At 39.7% G+C, this 25,006-nt stretch overlaps 3 protein-coding genes across 3 annotated transcripts in view; 2 read left to right on the top strand and 1 right to left on the bottom strand.

Moving 5' to 3' along the window:
* Nucleotides 1-25,006, bottom strand: part of fam20cl (family with sequence similarity 20 member C, like) — a 588,191-nt gene that overhangs the window by 400,585 nt on the left and 162,600 nt on the right. The window lies entirely within an intron of this gene.
* On the top strand, nt 1,257-2,405 carry si:dkey-240e12.6. Its single transcript, NM_001089375.3, is given in 6 exon segments — nt 1,257-1,308; nt 1,466-1,555; nt 1,716-1,763; nt 1,878-2,013; nt 2,140-2,243; nt 2,325-2,405. Coding segments are annotated over 6 exon segments (420 nt in total). The 5' UTR covers nt 1,257-1,280; the 3' UTR covers nt 2,339-2,405.
* Nucleotides 23,756-24,918, top strand: LOC147838518 (L-rhamnose-binding lectin ELEL-1). The gene is made up of 6 exons (XM_087304486.1): nt 23,756-23,807; nt 23,976-24,113; nt 24,235-24,282; nt 24,373-24,505; nt 24,652-24,755; nt 24,835-24,918. Exons 1-6 carry the CDS (start codon nt 23,780-23,782, stop codon nt 24,846-24,848), a joined length of 465 nt encoding a protein of 154 aa, XP_087160612.1. The 5' UTR covers nt 23,756-23,779; the 3' UTR covers nt 24,849-24,918.

Here is a 25,006-nt window from a genome sequence, read left to right on the forward strand (position 1 = left end):
CAAGAGGAGACTTGGGTGTAAAGTGTCGGGAATTCTTGGAAGGCTCCCATGTGTTATCCCAGGTTTTAGTATCTTGTTACCTGCTTCTTCAACTGGGAGATGAGTTAGGGGAACTTCGTAAGGGAGGTCCTGTTTGTGGGTCTTTGGATCCATCTGTAAATAAAAACATTGATTCATTCTTCTAATGCTTAAGGGCATTTCTCCTATTTCAACCTGCATAGATGAAACTGGTGAGGTTCTAAATGATCCACTACATATTCTAAGGGCCTGCGCTTGTAATATGTCTAATTTCTTGAGGTTTGATTCTGCTGCCGACATGTAAGCTATACACCCATAATCAAGGACAGATCTCATGAGGGCCCAGTATATATTTTGTAATGATGTCCTAATCACTCCCCTCTCTTGCCCTGACAGGCAACGAAGTACATTAATAACCTTTTTACTTTTTTCTATAATTATATTCAGATAATCCTTCCATATCCGCTAGTCATCGAACCAAACCCCAAGAAACCTTACAGTTTTTACTTGTTCTAGTGGTTGCCCATATAGTTTTAAAGCGAGTGATATGGTTTTATGCCGTCTTGAGAAACAAATGACCTGAGTTTTTGCAACAGACAGTTTAATCCCCATTTATTTGCCCATTTTTCCACCTCAAATATTGCATTCTGTACTTTCTTTTGAACAAATGACACATTCCGGCCTCTAATCCAAAATGCCTCATCGTCTGCAAACAACGATTTTCCTACACTTTGTTCAACCTGAGAGAAAATGTCATTTATCGTTATATTGAACAGCAATGGGCTGCAAACACTACCTTGAGTAGTTCCATTCTCCACTGTGCATTCATGTGAATATTCTTTTCCTACCCTAACTTGTATCTTTCTTCCAAATAAGAAATCCATGACTCAATTGTACGTTTTGCCAGTGACTCCTAAAGATTTTAATTTAAACAGCAATCCCTTCTTCCAAAGCCTATCGTACGCCTTTTCTATATCAAAAAAGATAGCTATTACAACTTCTTTATTAGTCTGTGCTTTCCTGATGTCTGACTCCAAACATAATACTGAGTCCATTGTATTTGCACACACAAACTCTAGTGTGACCGTAGCTTTAAACTTTTTTTAAAAACCTGTATCCGCTGGTCACTCCTCCTCCTGTTGTCCTCTGTGGGACTGCAGACCGGTGTGGCGCACAGGTGTCGCTCATTACCATTCACACCAGTGGCCTATAAGTATGTATCAGTAAAATCTGCATGCATAGTGGAAGACAACAGCAGAACCATGGGCTTTCTCAGTTTTTGTCTTACCTGTGAGTTTCTTGTTGGGTTTAACAAGCAGTTGTGCAGTAAATTTGCTTTTGGCTGTGCTGTTGTATCATGGGTAGTTTTAGTATAACTTTTGTGCTGCTAATAATGTGATTAGCAGTGCTGGGTGTCTTGATCAGTTCTTCTGTGTTTGTTTTTCAGTGATTCTTCTGAACTCCAGCCTGCTGATCTCAGCAAATGGTGGTCACGGTCCTGATCATGATGATTATGAGCACTGCCGGAGGTCTACTAGTAAGTGTTTCAGTATTTGTTTATTTATTTATTTATTTATTTATTTATTTATTTTTTTATTTTTTTTTTCTCTCTCATTGAAAAGTTTAAATCCTTGTTTATTTTGCTCCAGTTATAAGCCAGTATAATCTACCAGTTTAAGTGAATATTTATTTCTCAGACTCTGTAACTGCATGTGAGGGCTCTGTTCTGCGTCTGTCCTGTCCTGGTAAGATGAAGTGTCACAATCCATGAAATCACTGTCTGTAAAATATGGATTTTAAGGTTTGTGGGTGGGTTGATTTTATTTTTTTAAAATTCTCTCTCTGTCACCTCCGTGTAGGACATACTAAGATCAAGATCCTTGCTGCAAACTATGGACGTACAGATAAAAAAACCTGCAATATAAATCTTTCACCTCGTCAAGTCCGAAACACCAACTGCCGTTCATCAAACTCTCTGCCCCGTGTCTCAGCAAGGTATAGATTTAACAGTTATTTGTGACTTGCATTAACTAAGATCTGGTTGCTAATGAGTCAGTTTGAGCATGACTTGGCTACAGCTAGAATGAACGACTCCGGTCGTGGTTGTTTACACTTCTGTAGGTGTGACGGACGTGAGAGCTGTTATGTACCTGCCACCAATGGTGTGTTCTCTGATCCGTGTCCTCGCACATACAAGTACTTGACAGTCAAATACTGCTGCAGGCGTAAGTTGTTTAACTGGGCAAAAATGCATAACTGGTGTTTTGCTTGACCTCGTTTAAGCTTTGGTCTAATTTCTCTTGCAGGTCGTTGGAGCTGATCTTGTGGATTTGGGCTGATTTCTCTGTCTCCTCAGCATTTACGTGTAATAAATGCTTAAATGGAAATTGTGTGTGGGTTTTTATTTTAATCTTTTACTAATTCATTTCAATAAGGTAAATGTTTGTGGTGAAATGTCACCAGACTGGTTCAAGCCGACAAAGGCAACAGTAGCTTTAGTCCTAAATTTAAACTCTTGTCAAGCACTGAAAGATGAGCTGCTTGCAACTGAGTCTGTTCTGTCTGCTAAAGTTTACATGTTAAGGTCAACAGAATATTGGTCTGAGTAATGATTAACGAAGTTCTCATACCAAGAACCAAAGTAAATAAATATATATTTTTTTTTATTTAAAAAATAAAAATAAAAAAATCCAGACTTAAGCTGTACTATATGTGTGGAAACCATTCTGTGATCTCAGTTGTACTGTAACTTTATGAAAAAGCACTTTTTTTTTTTTTTTTTTTAAATTTTTTTTTTTTGCATGCTGTACAGCTTTAGTCCAGGCATTTGTTCATTTGTTTTGAGCTATGACAATTGGATTTGTTATTTACATATTTATAAAATATTCCCATTTTGTTTCTGTCTCTTTATTTACAAAAGGTAGACATTATTTACAAAAAAATTTGCTCTAATCTTATATCTAGATTTATCTAGTTCCTTAAGCATCCACTTCTAACTTTTAGCCTGCCAACATCACTACCTTCCAAGGCTATTGACTTCTTTAACCTATCACTGCTTTGCGCTCTGCAACAGTTATTGTTTCACTCTTTATACTGCACTCAATAGAGCTAGTGATGTCACTAGCCGCATTTCCACTATCGAGCCAGGGCTTTAATGGGGCTGGGCCAATAGCCTGGGAGCAGAGGTGGGTAGAGTATCCAAATCCTGTACTCAAGTAAGAGTATAAGTAATTGCCGAAAATTTTACTCAAGTAAAAGTAACAATCTTAAAATTTACTCGAGTAAGAGTAAAAAAAAAAGTACCCTATGAAAAAATTACTCAAGTAATTAGTTACTTAGTTACTTTTAATTATTTATATATATTCGGGGTGACGTGGTGGTGCAGTAGATAGTACTGTTGCCTCACAGCAAAAAGGTCGCTGGTTCGAGCCTCGACTTGGTCAGTTGGTGTGTCTGTGTGGAGTTGCATGTTCTCCCTGCGTTTGCGTGGGTTTCCTTCAGGTGCTCTGGTTTACCCCACAGGCCAAAGACATGCGGTACAGGTGAATTGGGTGGGCCAAATTGTCCGTAGTGTGTGTGAGTGAGTTTGTGTGGATGTTTGTGGATGTAAGCCGAAAAGAAAATGAATGAATAAATAAATAAATATATATATATATATATATATATATATATATATATATATATAACACACACACATATATATATATATATATATATATATATATATAGATAGTTTGTCAAAATGTATTAATGGTACTAATATTAATATAATACCAAAACTTAAAGAGAAAACAAAGGCTAAAGTGGAGAAAGAGATGAGTACTGCTGAATCCATTGCAATCACAACAGATGGATCGACGTCTCGTGCCACAGACAGCTATGTGACCATAACCACACACTATATTACGGGCAATTGGCAAATAGCAAACCACGTCCTCCAAACACGCCCGGTGTATGAGAGCCATACAAGCGACCATTTATCGGGAATACTTGAAGAGGCTGTGAGAGATTGGAAGATCAGCAGATCAAACGTCCCCGTTCCCGTGACAACAGACAATGCCAGAAACATTGCCAATGCTGTCGAAGCGGCCGGATTTTCACCGCATATACGCTGCTTTGCACACACTGTTAATCTGGCTGCGCAGAGAGGGATGGGCATTCACCAGATTTCCCGACTCCTCGGCAGAGTGAGGAAAGTTGTCACGTTTTTTCACCGCAGCACAACAGCTGCAGCTGTGTTAAAGGAGAAACAGGTGATGCTACAGCTGCCCTTACACAAGCTGGTCCAGGATGTGGCTACTAGGTGGAACTCTAGCCACGACATGCTCGAGCGCTACCTTGAGCAGCAGGCTGCTGTTTTCTCTGCATTAACAGACAAGAGTGTCAAGAAGAACATTAAAGACATCGTCACTCTGTCTGATGATGATGTTAAACTAGCTGAGGACGTGGTCCAGGTTCTTAAACCTTTGAAAACTGTGACAACCCTCATGAGCACTGAGCAGATTCCAACTATTTCAATGATCTTGCCATTGAAACACAGAATCCTGGCCTCCATGAAGCACAGTGGCTCTGACTCAACAGTAGTGAAAGACATCAAAGCTGGTATTGCACATGACTTCGAGGACAGATACCCTGATACGGATAAGGCACTAATTCAGTTTCTTCATATGAGCACTGCACTTGACCCCCGTTTCAAATCTCTACCTTTCCTTGATGAGACCACCCATGATACAATCTTCAAGAATATGACTGAGAGAATTCTGGACGATTTTTCACAGAGTGTTCAGGTTTTTGATTGTTTTAATATTAATATAATTAAATACATTTTATTTAAATATTAAATTATAAAATTTTATTTAAAAAATATGAAAACTTTATTAAATAAAGTACTGTGTAAATCAGTTAGGCCTATTTATTCAAAGTCAGTATTTAAATATAGTCAGATAATAATAATAACAATAATAATAATAATAATAATAATAATATTGCTTAACTTTGTTAAGTTATCTTCATTCATCCTGGATTTCATATTCTTTATTGTATCTAACATTATGCTGCAATTTTGTTATGGATTTGGTCTTACAGGCCCAAACGTCCAGGGATGAGACAGAGGAGCAATCAGAGAAAGCCTCCAGCAGCAGTGACTGTCCTCCTCCAGCCAAAAGAGCACCAATGGCTGAACTGTTTGGAGACATCTTATCAATTGAACAGGCATCATCATCATCATCCAAGTCTTTGTCTGAAGTGGTGAATGAGGAGGTGCAGCATTACAGAGCAGTGCAGAGCCTCTCATTGGACTCAAATCCACTTGTGTGGTGGAAGGACAACCAGAATCAGTTCCCCCATTTAGCCAAGTTGGCTAAACGTTATCTTGGAATCCCAGCAACATCTGTCCCCAGTGAGAGAGTATTTTCTACTGCAGGTGACATTGTCACAGCACAGAGAGCAAGCCTCTCACCAGACAATGTTGACATGATGGTGTTTCTGAAGAAGAATTTGGAACTCCCTTAAATCAAACTAGTTTGGTTTTCTTAGTAGAAATAAGTTGTTTATTTGTTTATTGTTTACTTGATTTGTGGTTTGCAGCACAGGCAGTGAGCCTCAGTTACCTCAGTGTGAAACAGTAGCCATTTAATTTACTTTGTAAATGTAAGAGAACTTGATTGAAGAAGAATTTTTACTGTTTTTCAACAGTATTTGTCACAAAGAAAACAGAAGTATTATAGCTTTGGCTATTTATTTATATTATATATGGCTATTTATATTGTTAATAATTTACATATTAATCTTGTTCTTTGGTGTTCAGTTTATAAAGATTTTTCAAATGTTATTTAATAAAACATATAGTTTTAAAAAGTTTAAAATAATTTTTTTCTCCCACCCCCCCCCCCCCCCCCCCCAAAAAAAAAAATCGTGATACGAACCGAATTGTGGGTCAAAAATCGTGATACGAACCGAATCGTGGGTTTGATGTATCATTACAGCCTTAATACATATATATAAACACCATTTTATGATTTTATATTAAAAATAACGTGTAAATGTTATATTTTAAATGATTAACAGCCTGACTGACTAATATTCACTCATTTTCTTTTTTCGGCTTAGTCCCTTGTTAATCCAGGGTTGCCACAGCGGAATGAACCGCCAACTTATCCAGCACTTTTTTTTACGCAGCGGATGCTGTATTTTAGTGACATTTTAGGCACTATTTTACCAATTTACCAAACATATTTTCTAAAGATTTAGAATAAAGAAAAAATTAATAAATACTTATTTTTAAAATACAAGTGTATTAGATCATAAATCTTTAGAAAAAATAGGGGTAACACTTTATAATAGCTACACACTATAAATCATTTACTAAGCATTAGCATCTAGTGAATTCATTATTTATTAAGCATTAACTCTACATTAATAAACGTTAGTAAGCAGTTTGTAACTGCAGCTACAAATGCTCTATTCTTGACATAAGCACCTATATAATGTGCTTAATAATTGTATTTTCATACTTAGTAAATGATTTATTTTTTATTACTAGATTAAGTATCGCATTATTTACAAACTAGTTGTATTTAAGAGTAGTTGAGGGTTTTTAGGATAATTCAGAATGAGTTAGTAAATGATTAATAAACTATTGAAATCAACATTTATATGTTTCATTATTCAGGCATATACTAATAGTTAACCAATATGTTAATAAATGCTTTATTAACTCAACTTCATGCAGTTTTGTGACCTAATCTAAAGTGAGGACTATTCATGATTTATAAATCCCTAATAAATAACAATTAAAGGCTCAGAATCAAATGAACAATAATCTTTGCAATCTTTTCTAAAAAGTAAAATTACTGTAAAGTTTAAACATTGCCAAATTACAGGAGTGTCAAAATATGACATAAAACTGGATAAAACAACAATATAATTATTTAATAATATAATAAGATGCAATGTTTAAACTCTACAGTTATTTTATTTTAGATAAGGTTGCAAAGATTTATTTTTCTTTTGAAGTACAGTTTCATTTGTATATCTTTAAATAAATAGGAATGAATAGTGCCATTTTACCTGTTTAGAATTTAACTGAGCCTTTATTTGTCATTTATAAGGGATTTATATAGCATACATAGTCCTCACTTTAGATTAGGTCACAAAACTAGATGAAGTTGAGTTAATAAAGCATTTATTAACATACATAGTAACCATTAATATATGCCTGAATAAAAAGAAATATAAACGTTGATTTCAATAGTTTATTAAACTCATTCTGAATTATTCTAAAAACCCTCAACTACTCTTAAATACAAATGGTTTGTAAATAATGCAATACTTAATTTAGTAATGAAAAATAAATCATTAGCAAAGCATGAAAGTACAATTATTAAGCACATTATAAATATGTTTGTAAGTCAAGAATAGAACATATGTAGCTGAAGTTATAAACTGCTTACTAAGGCTTACTAATGTAGAGTTAATGCTTAACAGATAATGAATTCACCATTTGATAATGCTTAATAAATGATTTATAGTGTGTAGTTATTATAAAGTGGTACCAAGTTCGAATAAAAACAGACTGCTTACATGGAAGTCCATGTCCCTTAGCAATCCAAGACTTCCAAAATTCTTCTCGAATAAGACACACTTGCCCCTCCTTCAAAATTATTTCACTGCCAGGGCGATTTTGGTCCAGCACGTAATCAAACTGTAATAATAAAAATATTAACAATAAATATATATCTGTGTGTGTGTTTGTGTGTGTGTGTGTGTGTGTGTGTGCGTGCGTGCGTGCGTGCGTGCGTGCGTGCATGCAGCATGCGTGTGTGTGTCCATGTAATGGTAATTTTTCACCAGTTTTTCTTGTAATGGATGCCAGTCCCTCTCCGAAGGCTTAGTAGGTTCCAAAAAATTCAGAAGAGTGGTAGGTTCACAAGCAGATTTTTCTGTAATTGGAACTGATGACTGAGGGATGTGACTGATGTTATGCCTGGTGATGCAGCAGTCATTTGTGCAGCCACAATATTTTCTGGCAGTGTTGTCAGTGGTTCTAAAAGTACATTAAAGCATCATAATCAGAAGAGAACAGATAATAATAAGAGAATAGAAACTTGACACTTAGCAACTGGAACGAACAGTCAAAGTACAGTTTAGGATATAGTGCTGTATTTGTTACACAGTAAAGGAAACATTACCTAAAACAACCTGGCTGTGGTCATTCATGTGAATGTTTTTGTTGAATTCCTTTTGTATGTCATGAAGACGTTTCTCATTTTTTCTGACATTGTAATGGTGGATGATGTTTCGCATTAGGAAAACATGTGTGGATGGCAATGCCATGTTCATAAAGTAGTTATTTTTCTTTAGCTTTGATGAAAGCTGTTCTGCAACCTGACTGTTAACTTTGCCAGCTAGTTGAGGCACAAGACGAAGCTTCCTCAGCGAATCACGAGGATCTTTTGTGTTCTCTTCGTGAAAGCGGTCATACAGAACATAGTGTTCTGCAGAACCAGTTATTGGATGACCATCTGGATCTGGACTTTGCTTTTTTGCAGTGAGCCATGGCAGAGATACCTGTAATTTTCCTGATTTTGCTTTTGCAAAATTTTCAGTGGTTGGTTTGAGTAACCTTCCCTCGAAAGGTGAGAAAGTTATGGGTTGCCTCAAATTTGTGTGGGTGTACAGTCCACGAGCAAAGACATATATATCAACATTAGGCAGATGCATCCATGACAGAAGCATATCTGCAAAATCCTGTGGACTTTCTGCTCGCAGATTACATTTTATACTGTAGACTATGCCACAAGGACACATGATGACAGCCCAACCACCTGGAACAGACAAACATACAACAAAGATAAGAAAATTGTTAATGCATAATCAAATTCCATGAATGATACAGAGCCTCAAATGACCATTTGTTATGAGGGACGGCAGTGACGTTAACCTTAACAATGTAGACTGAAAAACTTTAAAGATGCAGCATTTCAGAGTAAGGGGCATTTCTGCTCTGACCTTCTCACTCACTTTTCCCCCACTTTGACCTTAGTGTTATAAGAATGTGTTCTTTATAAACTATGTTGTGCCCTGTCCTGACATATGGTCCCCTGGACTTCACCCCTCAGCTGAACGGATGTGTCTTCACCATGCCCCTAATATGCTTGAACTTGAAAGAGGTGCCATTTTGCGATGTATTTATGGGCACATGACCTTTGGGTTTTTGCACAGGGACAGTGCCATGAATTTTTCTTGGTGTCATTTGATACCATGACTCTGCCCAGTCTACTATAATATGATATATTAGGCTCGTAGACCGATATGAATCTTTTTGATGGTGGGACTCCAATCTTGGATTCAACTGACAGTGGTGCATTTTCTTCTCTGGCTAGTTTTTGACAATCTACACACTGTTTTATTTTGTCCTGCCCAAACCACTTGTTTTTAACTATTTCTTTTAAACTTTCTTCTGTGAGTGAAGGTGAGGTTAAAAAGGTTTTGCAGTATGAAACTGACCGGAGGTGAACACATTGGTATGACTGCAGTCCACTTCTCCAAGCCAACTCCATATTAGTCTGGCACTCATTTAATTCACATGAAACACGATGTGGTTTGTGGCGGTGGATGGAGGCACAGCATATGTAGCGTACATTCCACAGATAAAATTTCTTATTGATTTTATCACGGTCTGGCTTTGGTCAGAAGGTTTTACGACTCCTGGCTCCAAGAAGTCTGGATTTTCGTGACAGCTTAAGTTGTTCAGGGGGGACTGGAAAGATAAGCAGGAAAGCTTCAAAGACATTCCTGCCCAAATACATACACACACACACACACACCCACGAGGCTGTTCTGACAGAAAGAAAATGCACTCAGAAATCCTGAAACAGCACAAAACTAAAGTGTTATGTTTTGTAAACTTTGTACCTCATTTCTGAGTTTTCCTACCTGTGTAACCTCTCTTATAACCTGTATGCATGTTCCATTTAGGCCTTTGTAAAGCATAAATATTGTAAGGATATGAAAATTATGTTGATGTACTTTCAACCCCCCCATGTTTTGTACCGATGGGTTTCTGCTGACATTTTACAACACATGATGCATAGAGCGAGACCATAACTCGTATTGCTTTATTCTTTAAAGCCCTGTATTAAATGCCTGTCCGCATGCTTTAGGCGGACACTCAAATTTGCATACGAGCAGCCCCGAGACAAAGGAAGGTTCGCGCGCAAACTTTCCCCTGAAATCATTGGTCAGAATGCTGTACGGGCTGTCACGTGACCCGCAGGTATAAGCACACTTCCCCCCAAACATCTGGGCAGAAAGAGAACGTCCTAAAAAAAGGAACATCCTTCACGTGGCTTTCTAAGCCGCATGGACTTTTTCCCGCCACGCTTTCTTTATTTTCCGGCAAAGTAAATTCAGTTTAAAGTTTGCGATCGTGTTCGTCCGAACTGCATTATAGGCAAGTGATCTGATAGCGACTGCAGTAGGAGTTGGGGAAAGTCTAGCCAGATAGCACGCTCTTGCGATCTTCATCTGAATGCCTTTCACTCACCACCAAGCGTAAATAGCATGTAAAACCTAGTCTAAACTTAGCCCACTACAGGACTATAAAACGAACGTTTTAGACGTGTCCATAGGTTTTGCTATTCTCTCTCTCTCGCTCTCTCTCTCTCCCACATTTCTCATCCTTGTCTGTCTTTCCGGTTTTATTTTTATTCATATTTACTGATATCCATATTAGTATGTTCTTTCAGATTTCTTTCCCTGTACACCCGTTCATCCGGGCGAGGTGCCTTTTTGTCTAACTTATCGTTAGTATTATTTATTTATTTTTGTTTTTTTTGGGTTACTGTTATTTTATTTACTTAATTATTTTTAGTTACTTTGACCTGCTCAGAGACCACGTTATTGAGAACCACCAGGGTGATTTAAATAATTGATTGATAATTTGCACAGCCTGGTGCATGACTAAAAGCCTTGAGGCCAGTACGTAGATATCAACTGTTATCTAGCCACCCAAATTCGACATCCGAATTGTCCGGCCCCCAGTGAATCCTTAGAAGGACCAACGTCTAGCCCGCACATACCCCCTAGCTCAATGCTAACATCCACTCGATTTGGCCATGTGGGTCTCTCTCTCTCTCCCTTGTGATCTCTGTCTCACCCAACAGACCAGCATGTCAAGTGCGTCCAGCCCGCTGCTCACTGGGACCAACTGGAGGCCTGGTTAAGTGCTTAACCCACAACCTCCTGCCCAACGACGCCATGGAGCTGCAGCGGCCAAGCAGAGAACAGCTGGACGTCTGCGTTAATCCGCTGAGGGTGAACGACCTAGCCCGGAGCCAATGGACGGACTGCATCGCGCCCCGATGGAGCTACAAGCGGACAACGGACACAAGGAGCGACGAGAGGAGAAAGCCAAAGATGAACTGAGTGTAAAGCTACAAAGCTGAAACACTATTGTAAAGAGCAGAACTAAAGACAGTGAAAAAAAGAGCAAAATTCCAACACAAAACCCAACAAAGAGATGTCACATTCCTACAAGCCATGTGACTACCCGAAAGGGGAAGTGCCGCAGTCAGCCCCAAAAGCCAAGACTGGATAGACCAGCAGAGGGGGGTGACACCAAGGTCGCTACTCTGCAGCCTTCAAACCAGCTAGCAACCCCAACGCTTGCTGCCCCAGGCCTCAAAGGGCTTAATGTTGAATAACCGGACTGTGAATGACACTGTGCTTGCACTGTGAGCAGACAACCCAGCAGCCATCAGCCTCGCACGGTGCGACACTCCGCCTGAACACACCCCCAGACCTGTGTTCAACTAACAAGCATACACACTACCGTCCAAATGCTGAACTCTCACACATGACAACTGCCAACAGCATTTGCACATTGAACTTGAACCGGAACGGCGGATGGTTGACCCATCCCTTCCTAACTCTTACGGCTCCGCCACACGATGTTCACATCAGAGCTAATAGCCTGATACATCTTCAGGCATATATATAGACACCTTTAACGACCGGTGATAGGCACCCACACTTCTCACAGCCAACAACGATGGCTGTCACCCTCAAGAAGCCCCACTCAGGCCAGACCATGCCAGAGGCCTGCTCTGTCATCATCAAACAAAACTCTGTGGTGCCAGCCTATACAAACAGGTGCTCTATATGGCTCTCCATACGAAAGGCCGAACTCTAAACCATACATTGGGTTTTCTTCCAACCAACAACAGAAGGCATAAAACTGGGCCTCAACCTGGAAGCCATACCCTAAATTGAACTGTCCTCATGAACAGTATATGTCTTGTGTAATAGCTGCATGGCAACTGACATAAAAATCCCCAAAGACTACCTACTGGGACGATTGGTTAGCTACAAGTTCCATGACTTTGAACTCTTGGGCCAATTAGTGGCCTCACCCTACATGGAACGACACCAGAGGGGAGCTTAGAAAACATAGACTATACTGTTCCATTCAAGCTCGCCACACTCACATCTGTCTTACCAGTAAACAAATAACAGGTAGGCAGAAGTGAGCTCACTGAGGACTAACTCCTTGCCGTGTGCCCAGCCATTTGTCACCCCATCACTAACATGGATGAAGACAGGGCACTTTCCTCAACAGAACAGACATGCTGAGGCCACGCAGGATGATGCCAACCGACAAACGTCAGCACATCCTGTATGACTACAACGGTGCCCTCACTAAAAATTCTTTAGACTGCAAGTCCCACTGACCTTCACATGGAAATATCCAACTCCATGCTGGGAAAAGGACATCGGGCTATGCAACAAAACCTGCTCGGCACCCATCTGGCCCGTCCTCAAGCCCAGGGTGAAAGGGTGCCTGGCTATAGAAAGCTAAATCAGCAAATGCATTGTCACGAGGGCCAATGACACCACTGGAACAGGAAGTGCCCAGAATTCAAAGACCAACCATCTTCTCAACGCTTGATGTGGTCCCCGCCTTCTGGACGATACCTGTACATCCAAATGACCAGCATAAGCTAGCTTTCACCTTGAACAACAGACACTAAACGATCATGAGGTGCCCCGTCGGCTAGGCCAACTCACCAGCCGAAAGCAACACCCTCCTGAACAAAGCATATCCCGATGCTTATGTTAGAGGCAACCTCATCTACGTTGATGACATCCTTAATGAAAGTACCACCGTGTCTGGCCACTCAAAGGAGATAGACCATGCCCTACAACAGTTGACTGTGGCTAGCGCAAAGACTACAGCCTAGAAAGGTCTCCGAACCGAGCGGCTCCCTAAGTGGGTGCAACTACTCCAGACACGTCATTAAGAACTGTTCAAAGACTTCTAGACCCATGACCACCCTGTCAAAAAGGGCTGTCCTTCTGTTTGACGGAAGGTCAACAGCTGGCCACGACTGAAGTGAGACAACGTCTGGGCATATGCAAGTAAAACACTCTTTGCGCCAGAAGGCAAATACCTAGACTGTACAACTGACAGACCATCTGCGATGCCGTAGTGGATGAACCCCAGCCACCTCTACCAACCTGGCATTCAAGTACTCCAAGTACTGGGATGAGAATGCTTGCCAAGGTATGCCCACAGCCCGTGTCGATGGATGCTCCCACAAACATCGCAGCATGCAGAAAGGGCAGTCATCATTGTAACCCTTCAAAGCACAGCAGCCCATGACATCAGAGTGCACTTAGCTGCACAGACTCCAACTTGCTAGACTCTGTTTCACGTTCCACCTCCCAGGGTGGAAACAAAAGGCTTCAGAACTGCCCACCACAAGCCCGTGAAACATCAACACCTTTTCTGTTTCCCAATTAGGCGACCACAACACTGACAACCACATCATGGTCGTCTACAGAAAAAAAGATAAGAACAGTTCAACTTTCAGGCACTGACAAGGACCTGAATGACTGGACCATGGTCACCACCCAACCAAAACCCAGAGATCTGGCAGCTGTAACCGGCAGCCAACAACCCTGCCTAACAGAACACAGTTGCCACATCCAATCTCACCAGCCCGACAAATGTCGACAAACGACATTGTGAACTCGTAGGCGTCTGACTCGTCATGTCAGACCAGTTTTATTTTTACTTTTACTTTGTCTCTTGTTTTGTTTGTTTTCCACCACTCACCCCACCTACCACCCGATCCTCCTGTCTGACCTCAGCTTCAACGCAGATGTCACTCAACACCTCCTACATCTTAAAAAACAGGTGCGTGTGAATCATTTTTGGGTTGTCCCTGAAGACCCCACGACACCACAGTTCGTGCTGCCTCAGAGCCAGAGGGGGGTAATGCTAATGTACTGACCCTGCACACAGCAAAACATGCCCAGGGCGCTGATTCACCGAGCACCACAGCAACACAGAGAAACCATCCTCTCATGATCAGACACCCAGATGGATCGGGCGGGACACTTCCATGGGCTCACAAGGAGCAACAATTTTTTTTTTTTTTGTGTTTTTTTCTCCTTCGCTTACTCTTCCCCTTGAACTCATATGCCAGTACACCAAATGGGTAGAGTGTCTCTCAGCACTGACGACACAGCCCAGACCATGGTATATCTTCTGATGATGTAAACAACTTGGACAGAGGCACCCCCCCTGCACTACCAACCTCACACAGGAAGGGCAAAGACTCCTGGCTGTATACGCTCAGCTGCATAGCAGCCAACCCTCAAACCTACGTATCACAACCAGAGTAACAAACTCTGGGCCACAAGCCAGGAAAGGGGGTAGAGACCCTGCATCCGGTGTCACAGTGGAATGCCCAGCCAAGCACAGTCATCACAGACACCACCTACTCTCTCCCCTGTTCCCTCTCTCTCTCTCTCTTCCTTTTCTACACAGGATACAGCCACGATCCTGTACCTCAGTCTCACCAGAAGACCACTGCAACCTCACAACTATACTCCTCTATCACTCATCTCAGGAAAACTGCAGAACAACTACCACTCGGGACCAAATGCCACACCGAGTTGTCACACCCCGGGATTAGTGTTCATTGTTACGAACATGATCTCGACACTCTGAAGTTAGAGGATGTAGGGTTAAGTAATACTCAAATAGGCTGATTCCCAACAGCTCACTCATCCTTAAAATAGTAGTTGATTTAGCCATTTCCATACAACTTGCTAATGCTGTCATGCCAAAACAGCTCCAATACAGTCACATGCATCTTAAAAATCAAATCTAATCATGTCACATCATAATGGTAATGCAGACTCTGGGTTTTCAGCCCATGCTTGTAACAGGTTTTCTGATCGTCTTGTCAGATCAGAAAGTTTATTGTCTTAGCATCTGACAATTCTTGAGATCTCATCTCGTAGAATTTCCACAACAGTTCTCAGGGTTTTTATATTTTGCAGAGACTTAGCCATCCTTACAGAGTTAAAGATGAAAGATAAGTGTTTGTGCAATCACTGTTTTTATCTTGTGTTTGCATGTTCTCTTGAGACTTAAAGTGACATTTCATGTTGCAGCAGTGCTGTACAGACTACTACACTTTTGCAGTGTGCTGTTAAGAAATGTGATGGTGCAATAATAATAATAACAATAATAATAATAATAAAATATGTATTTGACTTGTGTGTTGGTGTCTATTTCTTAAAAAAATATGTAATTCATTCTTTTGTAATTGAGTCTATTGCTCTGTTTGTGGTTGTAAAGAAATACATGTTACTCAGCAATGAGTGATGATCTAGGCATTGATGAATTATCTGTCAGACCGTTCAGAACAGAAAGCAGCTGATATTATATAAATCTCCCAAATTCTGACGTCACATCCTGTACTTGATTATATTTTGGAGGATGATGAGCAAGACCCATTCTTGGATAATGCTGTGGAGGAATTTGAACAAAAGTTTGTCTTATATACGTACCTTTTTATCTGCTAAATTTAATGCTATCATCTGTACAGCTTTTGGTAAACGGCACATGATGAGGATAATCATGGTTCAGGTGAGGTACAGTTGTGAATATAAGCTTTTCTTTAAATTGTCTGCCATTAAGAGTCTGAAATGAAGCTGAAGGAGTGTGTATCTGGATGATAAAGGTCATCAGGAGCGCTCAGGTGAACTGTGAATGGCATCACAGCGGTTGATTTTACTTTTTGTAAAAGATTTTTAATTCTCTTATTGATTCTGTTATAAGAGGAATTTTCTCTGTTTTAGTCTGCTGTTTATTTTACTGTCCTGATAAGAAGCCTGCAAGAGAGCAAGACACCCTAAAAGTTGATGTGTGTGTGTTATACTGAAGGAGACATGAAGACTCCCAGCAAGCAATAGCCGTCATTTCACCGGCTAGGTGAAGCATAGACCACATCTAGCCCGGCTACGTGTAACCCAATTTTAGCCCGAATAACCTTAAATTTGGTTGTATGTTGTTTTTTTGCTAATAAAGCTTATGATATGTATGATACTCCATCATGTAAGCAAAGTCAATAAGGTTTATGAGGTTCCTGCAAGTAATAAACATAGTTTCAGTTTCTCGGTGAAGTATAGACCCAATCTAGTCCGGCTATGTGTAACCCATCTCTAGCCCAAAAAAACTTAAATTTGCTTACCTGTCTTTTTTTTGGCAAAATACTTTGAGATATGTATGATATTCCTTTAAGTGAGTAAAGTCAATCGCATTTACAAGGTTTTTGGGCTTTTAAATATGTTATTTTCATAGTCTATGCATAGCCTTGAATTAGCTCGTCATCCAGCTGGCTATTTATAGCCCACTGATTAGGCTTGGGCGGTATCCAAATTTTGATACCGTCAAACCGCCTCCATATTTTACCCCGGTTTCCGGTATTACCGGCGTAATAAAAAAATTATGACGTAAGGCTCAGACAGCGTCACCAAACTGTTGGCTTGAGCCTAAACCATTCAGAAACTGAATACCTTCTATGCGACCTTAGGCTCGCGGTCAGAGAGAGAGAGAGAGAGAGAGAGAGAGAGAGACAAGCGAAGCACAGCACCTCTCTTTCTCTCTCTCACACACACACATACACACACACACATCTCCCCCGCGATTTATTCAGAAATTTACTCCCACACCATAAGAAATCTGGCCGGCTCCCGCGGTACTGCAGCAGGAATGCAGAGCTGTAATCAGGCCATAAAAATTATACCCGATAGGTCCCGAGTCCGACAGGTACAGTTAGATTGACAGCTTTATAAAGCCCGAACCCATTTACAGCCCGACATTATTCAAATGTGCTCATGCACACAGCTCTAATGCATTTTTTCAAGAATGAGTCATTTATATGTTTTAACATCATTTATTCGTAACAAACGTAGACTAGGCTATATGCCACTTGAAAGTTGGAACAAAGAAATAAAGTAAGTCCTCTGTAACATCGTAACATCTCAGCACTCTATAGGTCAAGGTACATGCACTTATCCTTTAAATTGGCCAACACACAAATGAAAAAAAATCTTTCTTAACAAATCAAATTAAAATAAACTCTAAATGATGAAGGTTATTTTGGCAATAACGAAATTAAGATAAAGGCTCTGCAAGATTTGTTTATCCACTTCTCTTCACAATCTGGCATTAAGGCGGCGGTGAAGCTGAATAATAAAAGAATAATGCCACCATTAGCCTGTATACTCTGTCTAAATTATGATTATATGGTTTAATTAATATTTATTTATAATTTTAAACCCTGTACTCACCAAGATTAGGCTACGTGTGATTGTGGAGGAACATTTAAATCCACTGGCTTTAGCGCAGTCTCTCACTCATGGTGCGTCCAGCAGCTGAACACCCTTTCCTGCTGCTACAGGTCGAGATGCAGAGTTCTGATCTGGCTGATTTTGCAAGTTTTGGATTGTTTGTTCTTCTTCTACCAGTCAGGAACATCCATTCAATTTTCCATGACAGCAGTTTCACTGTAGCGAGAGGCCTCGTCTTTTTACCTGTCAGCTTGCGGTTTAGGGCTCTACCGTAATACGCAGTGTATGAGCGACCGCGAAATACCTGCGGCTGGAATAACCGCTCTTTCTGAGCTAGTGACTGGCTTGACCGCCGTAATAATTCGCTTTTTTTACTACTTCATCATCATTTGTTTCACCTTTGCAGGGATGGATTTTAATGCAGGGATTTGGATTTTTTCGGGTTTCGCCGAGTTCGGGCAAAGATCTTCAGCTCTAATGCAGACCTCTCGTTCATATTAGCCACGTCTCCCTTCTGTTCAGTCGAAACTGCCAAACTGCAGGACACTTTGAAGCGCGACACGTCACGTCACCTCTCCCTCTCCCCCTCCCTCTTCCTCTCTCTCTCTCCTCCACACTGTCCCGTGATGACAACCACACATACGTTTTTGTAGGCATTAAATAAAGGATATTTAATATTTTATGACGGTATAACGGTATTGAAAACGACATCGTTGCTATTTTTAGATCCCGCGGTATACCATAATACCGAAATACCGCCCAAGCCTACCACTGATAGCCTAAACTGATTCACTGTAGTATTTGGTCGTGCAGAGCGTTCATCACGTACGCATTATCAGTACTACATCTACAAGTGTTAAGGTGTAATTTTGTGACATGTTCTATTTATAGCCATTATTTAACTTTGAATTAGATGGGCTTTGCCCACCTCGCAAAATTGACATAAAAAATTAATTGTAGACTTACTGCCTTTTTATTTTTAATGAAAAATGTATATGGTATAATATATCTTGTTATTTATAATATCTTACATCAAAACAAGCCAGATCTAATCAGTTAAGAAAAATCGACACAGTTCCATCTTCCACACGATAGATGGCGGTATTGCACATTTGTCGAGTCGGCTCGGCTGAAATGGACCAACAAATCAAGAGGAAGAAGCTGTTGTGGTTTGAAATTTGTAGCGCAGCGTTGGAGTCCGAGCTCGAGTGGCCTACAAGGTAAGTGTAATCTGCTTTAATATCCTGTTATTTGGCAATGTTTTTAATCATATGTGCGAGTTTTAATATAATATTACACTTATATTAATGCACAGGCACCCTTTATTCCAAAAATCTTAGACAAACAAAAACGGTGTGAGGGAGTGTTATAATCTTTTAAACACGCAAAATTAAACACTTATTAAAGGGCCATGAAACCCTCTACTTTGAAAACCTTACTTTTCACACCTCTACTTTGGAAAAAGTCAGAAAAGTGGGCGTGTCCAGCTCAGTTTAGGGGGGAGTGTCGGAGGAACTAAAGTGGGATGGTGTGGGAGTGTCTATTTGGGCACGCGCGAGTTTCAGAATCAAAATACACACACACACACACAGGAGAAAGGGATGGTGTTTAACCTACATGGACATCTGTAGTCGAATTATTTGCCAAATTATTAAATGTTGGACTTTAACTGCAGTTTGGCTCTTTCATTCAGGGAATTCATTCATGCCCATCGCGACAAACGAGATATTTGATTCGAGGAACTGCTCTAAGTGTGTATTTTTCATGCAATGTTTGATACCGCAAAGTGAATGAGAGAAAAAACCCTCCGCATTTCCCGGAAACTTAGATGCACACGGCAGGTAGCGTCAGAAAGCCACGTGTGTTATTCCGGTCACTAAATGCGGTAAAAACCCTACACGAGGTTAAAGTTTGGTTGTGATGCTAACGTGTTTACACTCGGTGACTCGGTGCAATAGTTAACTTAGTTCGATACGAACAAACTGAATAAACAAAGAGTACTGGTCGCTCACTTACCAATTCTGTAGAGACAGGACAATCACCAGCAACTAGAGCCGCGTCTTTATGAAGAGGAGATTACAAGCAAATCCGGATCTCAGCGTTTGCAGATGAGAACAGCTCTCAGGTAAACAATAATCCTCCTTAGACACGTAAGTTATTGTTGTCGAGCGTCACGTACACTGTTAATCCTCACGTGACTCCAGCTGCGCTCTCACAGAGAGAAAATGAAAACAAAACTTAACGGCAGCAAACTATAAAAGCAACACTTCACGCTTGTTTTGCCAACACAACGTGGCGTCTCTGTCGTGAAAACACTGTGACACTAATGAATATTAATGAAGTTGCATAATAGAGCACGCTGATTGGTTTGAACCAAGCCTTACTCATGCATTAATGCATCACACTGTAAGACGTAATAAGACTCACTCTGGCACAGACGTCCAGTCTGCACGCTGGAATACACGCTATTATGTCATGACTGTGACGCAGCTTCAAAAATTCGTTTCAAACCGGAAGTACGAATTTGCTTGAAATAACGCAAAAACAACCAATTTACACTTTTTAGTGAAATATAGGTGTCCTAATAGTGTTTATAGCAGTGTGGGACACATATTCGACTTTCAACAGCTCAAAAAATGTGTTTTGGTGTTTCGTTGCCCTTTAAGCAAAGTTCGGTGATTAAGAGCATTTATTGTGTACATTACGAGTCGTCTGAATTAAATTGCCCCATTAAGTCAATTAAAAAGTCAGTCATGAAATGAAACTTCTGCAGTTTCAGCTTTTAAATCATGTTTGTTTCTGATTTCGTAACAAGAGACTTTTAGAAACAAACACCAAGTTAATTCCGTTTTTTTAGAGAATCAATTGAAGTTAATTTCTGTTTTTTATATTATAAATAAACTTTACTATGTTATGGAAAATGTATTTTTTTTTTGTAAAATGAGTAACTGTTTTTTGACTTGTCACAGTAAAATCTAGTATAAAGTAAGCTGATAGTAGTTGTTATTAGTATTATTATAATGCTTCTCTAATATTTGTTACTTATTGTTTTTCTCCACAGATATTTGAGTGTGTCTATGTAAAATGAGCAGTCTAGCAGGCATGAGTTGCCTAAACACTTTAGACTAATACATTTACACTATGACCACATTTGCTGGTTTCCCTGTCAATATGCAGATTGCCCATGTGCATTCACAAGCTGGATGAAGCGTTCGAGTCACATCAAACACACAGAATGAATATTAAACAATATACATGCATTATCCATATAACTGCGGTTGACATAAAGAAACATTGAATATAACACATTGATGCTAAAATACTTAAAATAAGTGAATAAATAATTTAATTTAAATGTGTTAATAAGTAATCTGCTTTAAGCTGTAAACATGTGGCTAATTATTTTTATGTTAATAGGTGTTTTTTCTTCTAGTTTTAATATGTAACCATCAAGTGTGATTGTGTCCTGAACACCTACCTCATTTGAAGAGTGTGTGCATCTACCTCAATGAAGACTTGTAAAAGAATATGTGGTAAGTGTGTCAACCCATCTTCCTTTTATAAACGTATTTGTAAAACTCACAGGACTGTTACAGGACAGAGTTTAGAACACATCTCAGTACTTTTTTTCCCTTTTTCTCCAGGACTGAAAGTGCAGTGGCTGAATCTCAAAATGCACACACAGCAGTGGAGATCTTTATTGTTTGGGCGGAAGATGCTGGTCCTGGGGACAGACCTATAGATGTTGGTGTAGAAGTTCTGCAGAACCTGCTGAATGTCACATATGGATTGGATGGACTTTTGGGTTCATGTACAGTTAAAGGGGTTTTTTAACCAGAAATGAAAACAGTTAATTATTCATGCTGTACCAAACATTGATTTGTCTTCAAAGTACAAATTATGGTACTTCAGGTGAAATCTGAGAGCTTTCTCATTCTCTATAGACAGCAATGGTCCCAACTTGTTTAAAGTCCAGAGAAATGTCTAAAACATCCTCAAAACAGACCACATGCTTTCAGTTGTTCAATCAGAATATTTTTAAGCTACAATAATAATTCTGAGCATATAAAGCAAAAATAACAGCCTTTGAGTTTCTTCTGTTAAACAAGATATTTTGAAGAAAGCTGAATACCTGTAACCATTTACTTTCATAGTATTTATTTACATGTTTTCAGCTTTCTTCAAAATATCTTCTGTGTTTAACAGGAAAAAAATCTTTGTTTTGTCATAACTTTGACATTTATATATAAATATATATATATATTTTTATTTTGTATTGGTTAATGTTGCTTTTATTAATAAAAGCTTTGTTAAATTAGTTTGAATAGATTGTATTTTTGAGAACCTGTTAATTAAAAATGTTGATATGTATATGTGTATTTTTGTTGTTTATTAAATGTATAAACAGTCATTGAAAGTAGCTGAAATTTTGATGACTTGTTTTTGCATAGGCTGTACTTAGACGTCTATTAGATTTTCTCTGACAGCCCAAATTTAGCCGTGATTTAGCCTAGACCAAAATTCACCGCTTATTAGACGTATATATGTAGCCGTCTAAATCACGTCTAGTCTAAACTTGGGCTATGCTTAGACGTCTATTAGATTTTCACTGACAGCCCAAATTTAGCCGTGATTTAGCCTAGACGTCTAGGCTATGTTTAGACGTCTTTTAGACCAAAAAATTCTTGCTGGACTGGAGCTGAATTTCCCCTCTGGTTCTCTTGACCACAGAAATATCCTCTTGTTATGTCTGACCTTTGTTTTCTTGTTGCCCAAGTTATTAGAGATTTTGTTCTCAATTATTCGCATCTATATGTATGATGCAGTTAGAGATGTTATGTCAGACTATAAGTGTTGTTGATTTGATATTATAAACAGATATAAATTCATTCATTTATTTATTTTCTTGTCGGCTTAGTCCCTTTATTAATCCGGGGTAGTCACAGCGGAATGAACTGCAAGTTTTTAAGCAGCGGATGCCCTTCCAGCCGCAACCCATCTCTGGGAAACATCCACACACTCAGACACTACGGACAATTTAGCCTACCCAATTCACCTGTACTGCATGTCTTTGGACTGTGGGGGAAACCGGAGCACCCGGAGGAAACCCACACGAAGGCAGGGAGAACATGCAAACTCCACACAGAAACGCCAACTGAGCCGAGGTTCGAACCAGCGACCTTCTTGCTGTGAGGCGACAGCACTACCTACTGCGCCACTGCCTCGCCACAGATATTCACAATATCATATATCAATATCTTTCTGCCCTCTGCTGTTCCTGACTGTTTAACGCCATATTGTGACTCAATAATAGCATACTAGATTATTTATTCATTCATTAATTTTCTTTTCAGCTTAGTCCTTTTATGAATCCTGGGTCGCCACAGCGGAATGGACTGTCAACTTATCTAGCACATGTTTTACACAGCGTTATGTTATGTCAGACTATAAGTGTTGTTGATTTGATATTATAAACAGATATAAATTCATTCATTTATTTATTTTCTTGTCGGCTTAGTCCCTTTATATATCCGGGGTAGTCACAGCGGAATGAACCGCAAGTTTTTAAGCAGCGGATGCCCTTCCAGCTGCAACCCATCTCTGGGAAACATCTATACACACTCAAACACTACAGACAGTTTGGCCTACCCAATTCACCTTTACTGTACCGCATGTCTTTGGGTGAAACTGGAGCACCCGGAGGAAACCCACGCGAACGCAGTGAAAACATGCATACTCCACACAGAAACGCCAACTGACCCAGCTGAGGCTCGAACCAGCGACCTTCTTGCTTTAAGGTGACAGCTATTGCCTCTTACATATATAAATAAACATAGTATAAATAAAATTATTATTATTAAACACACACACAGGCATGTACACAAGTTGCATAAATTTGCACGTTGTAGAGATGAGGCCTATGTGTTTCTCACAACTGTTTAAATAAAAATAAAAAACCTGTATCCGCTGGTCACTCCTCCTCCTGTTGTCCTCTGTGGGACAGCAGACCGGTGTTGCGCACAGGTGTCGCTCATTACCACTCACACCAGCGGCCTATAAATTTGAATCAGTAAAGACGACAATCACAGTGGAAGACAACAGCAGAATCATGTTCTCGCTCAGCTTATTGTTCACCTGTGAGTTTCTTTTTGGGTTTGACAAGCAGATGTGCAGTGAATTTAGTTTTTGGCAACACTATTGTGTTGGGATCAGTTTCCCTGTGGTTCAAGTTGTGTTCATTATAATGCTAATGTGTTTAGCAGTAAACGGGTGTCTTAATCAGTTCTTTTGTGTTTGTTTTTCAGTCATTTTGCTGAACTCAAACCTGCTGATATCAGTGAGTGGTGGACATGACGGTCACGGACATGGTCACGGTGGACATGATCATGGTCACGGTGGACATGATCATGGTCACGACTATGACTACTGTAGGAGGTCCTCTGGTAAGAGTTTGTTGTTCTAAGAAACCTAAACTTCAATTTTCATGAACAGAGTAATGCTTGACATTTTGTTTTAATTTCTTTGCTCCATTTATGCTCTAATGTGAAACCCTTTATTTCTCAGAAACTGTAACTGCATGTGAGGGCTCTATCCTGCGTCTGTCCTGTCCTGGTAAGATGAAGTCGCAATCCATTAAATTCGTATCTTGCCTTTTTTTTTTTTCCCGAATTTTACATGGTCTCTCCCCACCCCCCATGTTAGGTTCTAAGATAAGGATCCTTGCTGCAAACTATGGCCGTACAGATAGAAAAACCTGCATTAAGAATCGTCCACCACATCAAATCAGAAAAACCAACTGCCGTTCATCCAGCTCTTTGTCCATAGTGTCATCATGGTATGGATTTAACAGACCTTTGTTTGTGTTGTGCATTAACTGATATCTGGTTGCTAATGGGTCAGTTTGAGAATATTGTAGCTACAGCTGGAATTAATCAAGTCCTGTTCTTATTCAAATGGTTTTCATGAATTGTCATTGTGTAGGTGTGATGGACGTCAGAGCTGCAATGTACCAGCCACCAACAGTGTATTCTCTGATCCCTGTTATGGCACATACAAGTACCTGAGAGTCAAATACTGCTGCACACGTAAGTTATTATACTAGGCAATGAAGCTGCATTACTAGTGTTTCGCTTGCCTCAAGCTTTGGGTTAATTTCTCTTGCAGGTCGTAGGAGCTGATTTTTGTCTTTCTCTGCCAGCGTCTCCCCTACACTGACTTTACCTTTTTAATAAATGCTTAATGCAAATACATTGTTTATTTGTTTATTTATTTTTATTTTTTTTCCCCCTTTCCCCACCCCCATTTGCCCAAAAAATTAAATAACAGGATTTTGCTT

This window comes from Danio rerio, chromosome 22 (assembly GCF_052040795.2).
Source record: "Danio rerio strain M-AB ecotype USA chromosome 22, GRCz13ab, whole genome shotgun sequence".
In the NCBI taxonomy this organism is placed as follows: domain Eukaryota; kingdom Metazoa; phylum Chordata; class Actinopteri; order Cypriniformes; family Danionidae; genus Danio; species Danio rerio.